This window comes from Microcaecilia unicolor, chromosome 11 (assembly GCF_901765095.1).
Source record: "Microcaecilia unicolor chromosome 11, aMicUni1.1, whole genome shotgun sequence".
Taxonomy (NCBI): domain Eukaryota; kingdom Metazoa; phylum Chordata; class Amphibia; order Gymnophiona; family Siphonopidae; genus Microcaecilia; species Microcaecilia unicolor.
This window is the reverse complement of record NC_044041.1, coordinates 175,339,386-175,348,882: the sequence shown is the minus strand read 5'-3', so window position 1 is coordinate 175,348,882 and position 9,497 is coordinate 175,339,386. Positions and strand designations below refer to the sequence as shown.

The following is a 9,497-nucleotide window of genomic DNA, read 5'->3' as shown; positions in this document are numbered from 1 at the left end:
AGTGTATTGAAAGCAGGCTTGTGTGGACTCTTCCCTCAATAGGTACTATCTGGGCTGGAGAGAAGATGAGAGGAGAAATCAGATCTTACCTGCAAATTTTCTTTTCTTGAGTCCCTGCAGACCAGTCCAGAACCTGCCTGTATTCTGGAGAAGGATGGTTGTAGAAGGAACATACCTTTCTAGTCTCTCTTTTTTCTTCAGCCTGTAGTAGGACTATTCTTTTGTTAAGGGATTTGAATGTGGGTTATCTCTTGTTTCTTGCCCCTTGGTTGTGAGGAAAAAATTAATTATGTTTGCTTTGTTATGGAAGTGCTAATTGGTCTGCATAGGACCCTTTATAGCAGAACTTACCAAACTATTCCCCCTGTTTACTAAAGCTTAGCTCGAGTTATCTGCAGCAGGGCCCATTTTATTCCCATGGGCCCTGCTGCAGATAACTCGAGCTAAGCTTTAGTAAACAACCCCCTATGTGTCAAGATCCCAAATGGGATTGCAACACCCAAGTTTGGGATAGTGACCCAGGTGGGCACTCCATCAGATATCCTTAGTCTACATTACCTGGGATTTGAATGCTTTCTGTGGCTGTGCAAATTGGGGTTCTGTGGTCACAGGAGAATGTCTGCCTATATGTATAGACCGGTCTGAAGGGATTCAAGAAAAAAAATCAGGCGATATAATCTGATTTCTCCATTTAAAAAAAACCCCTCTCACCCGGTTCCAAAATGCCAAGCATTAGCAAGAACTTGGAGCCATTGTGCAAAACCTATTTATTCATATGGCTTATTAAATTATGCATGTACAATTATATTAAATGCTTTTATTAAACACAAAGATCTCCAAAGTGCAAATGTAGGGAAAGAAGACTTACCATTGTGAAAGTAAGATTGGGTAGTCTATAAAACCATCCTAGTTTGAAAAATGTACAAGATTATCACTCACCTAAAGCTGCTTGTCAATCTGAAAACAACTGCATCAGGGAAGAGACATTTAAAAAAATTAAAAGTGGGGGAAATCAGAGCAGCAGCAGCACTAATCTAATTCCTTTGATTGACTATATCCGTAAGTGGTAGCAATATTTTTCTCTTTTTGTTTATCACATTCTCCATTCCCCCCCCCCCCCCCCCCCCCCCCAACCAGGCACTTTCATTTTGCTCTTAGAGGTTTTTATTTTTATTTATTTTTATTTTGTTACATTTGTACCCCGCGCTTTCCCACTCATGGCAGGCTCAATGCGGCTTACATGGGGCAATGGAGGGTTAAGTGACTTGCCCAGAGTCACAAGGAGCTGCCTGTGCCTGAAGTGGGAATCAACAGTCCACCACCCTAACCACCTCTAGGCCACTCCTCCACTGTTGCTACTATTTGAGATTCTACATGGAATGTTGCTATTCCACTAGCAACATTCCATGTAGAAGTCGGCCCTTGCAGATCACCAATGTGGCCGCGCAGGCTTCTACATGGAATGTTGCTAGTGGAATAGCAACATTCCATGTAGAATCTCCAATAGTATCTATTTTATTTTTGTTACATTTGTACCCCGTGCTTTCCCACTCATGGCCGGCTCAATGCGGCTTATATGGGGTAATGGAGGGTTAAGTGACTTGCCCAGAGTCACAAGGAGCTGCCTGTGCCTGAAGTGGGAATTGAACTCAGTTCCCCAGGACCAAAGTCCACCACCCTAACCACTAGGCCACTCCTCCGCATGGCTATGGTATATGTAAAATTATATTAATTTTACAACAAGCCATACTAATGATGTGGTTTTCCACTATGGTAAAACTTTGCTGCTGTGAGATTTTGGTCCATATAGGTTGCGTGTTCTAAGGTTTTATGTTATGCTAGGAGTGCATTTTGTTTAGTATATGTTTTGGGTTCTTGTTAATGATTACATTTTCAGGTTTTTTGCCCCTTGAGTTATTATGTAGTTCTAATACCAAACTTGCCATGGGGGAGACCAGTGAGATTAAGACGTATGTTTGAAAATGGACCCTAAAATATTGGCTCAGTCTAGAGCCATTGGGGTCTCTCCTGTGATCCATAAGTGAAGTAGTTCCAACTTCTGCTGCATATAAACTGAGATAAACATAGTAGTTAGGTTAGAGTATCACTTTTTTCAAACTACTTCTCCCCTGATTTCTTCCCTCCTGGTCAACCTCCTCCCAATATCACACCACTTCCATAAGTTCTACATGTTTTCTCAGTTCCCCTTCCTGTGTTTTTTGTGGTTTATAATTTATCTTTGATTTTCCCAATTCAAGTGTGCTACCATAGAACAAATAGTGGTATTTTGTTAAGGTATTGACAATTGTACTCTGATGCAAGTTCATGCTGAAATGCAGCCATGTTGATCCTCTAATTGTGGGGTTTCATCATGTATGTAATAGTTTTTTGTTTTGTTTTTCAATATGGTTAGGCTGGTTGAGTTTGTGTTTACTGCCTTTTTTTATCATATGAAATGTAAAAATACCCCACCTCCTCACACTTCCAGACTGTAGCATAAGTGGAGGTATAAAAAAGTAAAATCAATGTAAACTTGAGGCGGGGTAAAGTACTAATTTGGCACATCCACATGATGAACATGTAATTGTTCAGATGGAAGCAGTTGCTATATCTTTAGTTTCTAATTTCTATATACTAGTGGGTGCTGGATGCAGGGCCGGTCTTAGGCAGAGGCAACCGAGGCGGCCGCATAGGGCCCCACGCGGCACGCCTCAACTCTGCCTCCGACCTCCGCTCGGACTGCTCCTGAAGTCCTCCTGTTCCCGCTTGGCCGCTCCACTCCTGCCACCGACGCCCACCCCGCCCGCCGTCAGCTCCACAGACCCAGACAGTTGCAGGCACTGGCAGCGACGCGACGGCCCCGGCCTGACAAGACAGTTACAGCGACGGCTCACCGGCTCCAGCACTTCCCGCTCAATGTCCCGCCTTCTGATGAGGTATTTCCTGTTTCCTCGCAGGCGGGAGTCACTGAGCGGGATGGGAAAAGCTGGAGCCTGGTCGTGGTCGGAGGTGAGCCATCGCTGTGCGACATGAGTGCGACTTAAAATAAATGGAGCGGCTAAGAAATCTTAAGGATATTTATCTGGGCTATTATGCCCATAGTCTGTATCCTTGTGTATTTTTTAAATGGCATTTGTTTTAATAGGATTGAAACCTATTAATTGTGATTGAGGAGTGCAGCTGTTAATTTGGGACCATTTATATTAGGAGCATCTGAACAGTGAGCAGTGCACCCTGAAGGACAAATGACAGTGTGAAAGAGCAGAAGGGTTAATCTGTTTGATCTTTGTTTTAAGATGTATTCCTAATAAATGTTTGTGTTTTAGAAGCATGAATGCCACCATGCATATCTTTTAATCTGAATATTTTATAGATTATATCCATTTTTTGAGTCCCATACTTGCAATCATATTAAGGCACAGTGAGGTGTTTGGGGGGGGGGGGGGGGAGGTTCTTCTTTAGATTAATTCAAGGAATTTTTTTTCTAATTAGTTATGGTGTGTGGAGGGGTAATTTTATTGTACAGACAGAGAGGGTAATACAGTATACAATCAGAGAAACAAAAAGAAAAAAGCAACACTGGGCCTTCAAGATTGGGACAACAGGAGTACTTTATTTAACCAAAAACCCGACACGGGCCGTGTTTCGGCGCCAAAAAGGCGCCTGCCTCAGGGGTCTATTAATAAAAACATATAAATACATCAATAAAAAGTATGTAGATACATCAATAAAAATCATCAATAAAAAGAAGAATTTGCAAAATAGATAATGACAGCATCGTATTCACTTCAAACAGAAAAATATAAAAATATAATAATATATACATAAATAATACAACATAGATATTACATAAAATTATATTAATTTAGGAGTTTAAAAACTTTTAGCAACCATATGATAATCATAGAGATAACATCAATAAATTATGTTTTAAAATATAAGCTGGCATGATGTCAACCAATTTTAAGATATGGGCAGACATGTAGTAATATTGCCTTGCCCATCACAAGATCAATAACTAATCCCCCAACTGGACACAAATCATGTGGATCATGTTCGGTATGTGCATCCTCTATGAACATTAGTACTTTTATACACCCTGTCACAATGTATTTATATGTTTTTATTAATAGACCCCTGAGGCAGGCGCCTTTTTGGCGCCGAAACACGGCCCGTGTCGGGTTTTTGGTTAAATAAAGTACTCCTGTTGTCCCAATCTTGAAGGCCCAGTGTTGCTTTTTTCTTTTTGAGGGGTAATTTTATAACAGGACACCTATGTAAGAAGTCCAAAAAGACGCCTTTACTGATATGGTACTAAAAAAAATTACAATTTAATCAGAATACAGCAACTGTATATAATTAGGTCTGCCTCACCTACTATCCTAGAGAGAACTGCAAATCCCCTCTAGATGCTTAATTACCCCAACCTGGTATCTGCTCATGACAGTGTTACTCAGTCAAGGCACTATAGACCCTAGTAATTAGAAAGGAACCCAGTATGTAGTAGATATAATAAGATAGTTTATTACAATCTTACCAATGGCAGTACAGGCAAGTCAAGCATTCACATAATGGAACAGCATATCATGGCATGTCCTCTCTTTCTCTAGCCTTCTGGAGTCTTCCTTCTCTGTTCTTCTTCTCCTCTTGTCTGATCTAATACCCCTCAAACTGCTGCTTATATACAATTTTGGCCCTATTCATTTCAATGGACCCCAGTCTCTCTCACCAGGGCTCTTGGTTCTTATCAGTTGATCAGAATGACTTCCATATGTTCCCAAACCTTCCTGTAGCCCCCCCTTTGGATGTTCTCACCCGGGGTGCAGCTGACCCAGTACTATCTCTACATAACCATAGCAACTCTTACTCATGACGTCTTGCAGGTGCCAGTCCCAGAGCAAATGCCCCCCCTCCTTTGCCAGCTCAGCACTTGCTACAGTGAAATGTAACTGTGTCAAAGGTGATCTCTGATTCTTACAAGCTAGCTCTCTTTTGTATCAGAGATGAGTTTGATTTTAAGAAGCCTATCTCTTATTATGAGCCATTGGCCTGTATTTTACTGAGAGCAAGGGCTAGTATAACTCTTCACAACATGATTAATTTTCAAAATGTTTGATCATTCATTGCCTTTTTAAAGGGTAAATCTAGGAATGGAATGGAATGGAGAGAGGAGGGCTGTTGTGTCTAGTCTATCCCACAGAAGTATATAATTAAGTTTGAAGCTTGATGACTGACTGTGGGCCCTCTCCCTCTTCTGAAACTGGAGAAAGGATAGGGCCAGGGCTACAGATGGTAGACAGCACACATAAGGACATAGGAGGTTGGTGGACATGATGAGAGAAAAAATATCAAATGGAAAGAAGACACTGCATAAAACAGAAGACACTGGGACCAAAGCAAATAGAAAAACTAAATGATCAGACAACAAAGGTAGAAAAAAGTATTTTATTCAGAATTTATTAACTGGAATATGTCAGCTTTTGGAAATGTGCATCTGTGATATTTTGCATGTAAGTTTCAATTATTCTAGTATTGCTGCATGCTGAGTCTGACTTCTTGAGGTAACTTTCCAGTTCAGTATTTTGCCTTCATATCTGTTGTGTCTTGTGTTTTTCATGTGTGATCAAGGTGCAGTATTCTGCTAGAGTGTAGTATTTGCAGCCCTTTTTGTTTTGTTTTTTTCCACTAGGTTGTGTACTGGTGTTTTAGAGCCCGGTGTAATTACAGTGCTGCCTTTCTACACATAAGGTTGTAGCTCATCCTGTCCTTGGAATTAGTGCTGTTATGGTTTGTTAAGGTTACGAGTGTGTTTTTGCACAAGTTTGTGTATAGTGTTTTGCAGTGCAGAGATTGTGTGTTGGCCTTACTAAGGTGGCACCAAAACATCAGAAAGGGTGTAGAGCCTAAATCATGACACACTACCTCTAAAAGGGTGTTTTGTGGCGCTACATGAGAATTGTGATATTATGATCCCTTGCTAGCTTCATATTGTTGACAGTCTGCATTTTCCATATGGCTGGTATATTGGTGTATAAGGTATTAATTATGACTATTTTATTTTTACTGAAAGCCAGCGAGAACCATCCGTGGTAGTCCTTTTTTCACTAGACACACTAATGAGTATTTTTTTTTCCAATAACAGTCCTTCAGATGTTGGTCAATTTACATGGTCATATGCTGGTTGAGGAAATGGAAGCACAAAAGTCAATTTTTCCTTCTTCATGGAAGATTCGCGGCAGCATGGGGAGCTGATTTCAAAGCAGCACACCTAGGAGCAGGAGGACTAGATTTAGGACAGTCAGTCAGTCTATCTGTAATGTAGCTGATTTATGGAAACATTTGGTACTGTAAATGTGTTGTGGTTTTGTCTTTAATGGGAACCTTGCACTTACTTACATCTTTTTTGGCTACCTGCCTCTCCGGTTTGATGGGTTACAGAGTAATAGGGGAATTTGAAAGTACTGGATCTTTTCTTAATTAATATTTTTCCTTTATTCTCCTTTGTTATGAGAATTGGAACTACTAATTGTAGTGGACTTGAACGGAATAATTTCTGGGGAGGGGGGGTTTCATGATAGTATTGTGCTTATTATTTCAATCAGTTGTTTTGTACAAGTTTAGCTTCATTTGTCTTTATTTGAAATTTCATAAATAAAAAGTTTTCTAAAAATTGAATAATCTTATCAATGGGTGGAGCTAGGGTGGGGTGGGGCTAAGGCAGGGGCGGGGCTAGGATGGGGCACCCACAGTCTTACAGGTAGAACTCAGGATTGGCATGTACTGCAGAATACCCTTTTTTATTTTAATGATGTTCTTGTTTTGTATATTCTGCCAGTAAAGAATGTGCTAGCAAGTTCTTTTTAATGGCAAGAGCTAGGGTTTATGTGGACTCTAGAACAACTGCGGTCCTTGGCAGTTCCTTGCATATTAATCCAATCTATCCATTTCTGTTCCATGGGCACACAATACAATCGGTGGCTGAAGGAGCCAAAACCCTGGGAGAGGGATCTTAATAACATAAGGAAGGTGGGAGATGAGCACTGACTCAGTTATACCTGCAAGAGCACTATAGATAGGTAGGGTGGGCAGACCACAAGCCACATGGTCCTCATCTGTGGACGTTCATGTCTCTATAAAAACTGAGGCTCAGAATATTCCACATTTCATAACACAAAGAGGAATGCACTCTGCAAGTATTTCTCAAAACGTATGGACCTGACTGACATCTTTACTCAGACATCCCATCTTTCACTGATAAAATGAATTTCAGATAGTGTGGTGTTATTTATTCATAAAAGGTAACTTTAAGAAACTATGTACAAACGCTTCCAACTATGGGGAGGGGGATGAGGAATAAAATGGAAACAGTTCGCCCACATCAAGTTTCTTTTTAAAAACCCCAAACTTGAAAAATTAAAAATACAATAAAATGAAAAGTAATTTTCTTCTAAAAAGTTAGGGTCATTTCCCACTGAATGCTGTCATGCGCTGTAAATCCTTCTAGTGATGCAGAAGGGTATGAACCCCTATGATGTCCAGAAGAGAGCTGCACCAACTTAGAGGAGGTTCCAGAATGCTCTGAGCATCTGATCACTGGTGTTCGAAAAGGGACATCAAGATTGGGGGGGGGGGGGGGGGAGAGACACACCTGGTCAGAGGAAGTTACTATAGAGTCTTTAGAGAATTCTTACACAGGTGCCATCAAAGTCTGCAAATCTAGAGTTCTCCCAGAGGCACAGGTGTACTAGAAAGCACCAGCATTTCTGCATTCATTTTCATTTTGAAAAATACAAAATAAAAACATTTTTTAACAAAAGAAAAGATGACTGAAAGTCTTTGCATCTTGGAACTTGTACACAAAATGGAAGGCATGAAAAGTAAGATATTTGGCTTCAGTCTCTAGGAGGAAGGGTTTTCAAAGCCACTTAACTCAGGTAAAGTGACTCTCAGAAAAAGGACCCTTACTCAGTCTGGCTATACTGACATGTAGGGGGCTTCATCAAGACTGAGGGGGATGGGCATTCCTAGGGGCAAGTTTAGGGAGGCATCGGAACACAATTTATCTAGCTGGGTTTTCAAATTGCCAGCAAAAATCTGCTCCCAGAAAAGGAGGTGCGAAGCTTGCAATCAATCTTACCCCCGGGCTTTTTACGGGGAGCATGTGCACGATCTGTGGGCACTCTGTATCTAGGCTGACTGTTGAAAAATTGACCCTTAAATGTTTCAGTTGAATGTAAAAATGCACTTCCTGGGGGCATTTCATTTCCCCAAGCAGGAACTACGAGGCCCAGTATGAACTTGAAATGAATAACATACCCTAAAAACAAAACAAAACCTGGAGCCAGCTGATCATCCTGGAAAGATCTGGAGCCATTTCAGTCTATGGAACCTAAGACAAGGCAATTAAAAAAAATAAAAAATAAAAACCCCAAGGGGTGGGGGGAGAGAAGAGACAGATAACGCCAGAGCTCACAGCTGATTGGCTCCTGTTGGAAAAGATCTTGTAACAGCTTGCAGCTGACTGGTTCCCATCAAAGCAGTGGATTCTCTTAAAACAGGCTCAGATTTCCATTTGCTTGATCAATAAATTTCTTCCTTTTCTGGTGCCCTGTTCAGCACCGTCTGTCTTTTCTCATGCTGCCCAGTCAGTCTTCCAAATGCTGTTTTTTAGCTGCTTTTAACCATTCACCAATGTAATGGGCGATTTCCTGTATGACAGAAAGAGACCAAAGAAAGAAATACAAACTAATGCACGCGTCAACCTTTCCCTACTTGAGCACACAACTCTGGAACGCACTGCCGCACAACTTAAAATCGATCTATGAACCAACTAACTTCCGCAAACTATTGAAGACCCATCTCTTTGACAAGGCATACCACAAAGACCAACAAATATGAACTCCTTCATACATACCCAGAACTGTCTTTCTATTTGTTAGTTATATTAACATCATGCTTTATCACTATCATGTTACCCAAGAGCCTTCTGTAATACTAAATGCTTATTTCTCATATATCTCTACTATTCATGATGTATTGTAAGCCACATTGAGCCTGCAAAGAGGTGGGAAAATGTGGGATACAAATGCAATAAATAATAATAATAATGTGAGGAGCACTCAAAATTATCAGAGCAGGAAGAAACACAGCCTGGGCTTAGCAATCCATTTCCATCACAATGTGAGGTTTGGACTTTGCATATTTCTCACCTCCTTGGCCTGCTTCAGGGCAGGGGGATCCAGCGGCTTTGAGGAGCCCATATTGGCACAGTGGGCAGTGCCATTGATGTAAATCGCCAGCTCAGAATGAGATTGGTTGTGTAGGACACTCAGGGCATGCCAGGGATCAATGTCACCTGCAAAATTAGGGAAGACAAGAAGGAACAGTATAGAAACATAAAGAATTCTGAAAAGTAAAGCAGCCAGTAAACCTCCAAGGCCATTCTCTGTCCCCTATCACTCATTTGCTCCCTTCTTCAGCCCTCTTCCCCCCCCCCC

General features: G+C 41.0%; 1 protein-coding gene across 1 annotated transcript in view; it reads right to left on the bottom strand.

The window, feature by feature from the left end:
• Positions 1-7,790: 7,790 nt before the first annotated feature.
• LOC115481009 (thymus-specific serine protease-like) overlaps positions 7,791-9,497 on the bottom strand; it is a 48,003-nt gene continuing 46,296 nt past the window's right edge. The window contains exons 11-12 of the mRNA XM_030219995.1: positions 9,210-9,355; positions 7,791-8,708 (exon numbers count right to left, since the gene is read on the bottom strand). Coding sequence (XP_030075855.1) covers positions 8,646-8,708; positions 9,210-9,355 — 209 coding nt within the window. The 3' untranslated portion in view covers positions 7,791-8,645. The remainder of the gene's footprint in view (positions 8,709-9,209; positions 9,356-9,497) is intronic.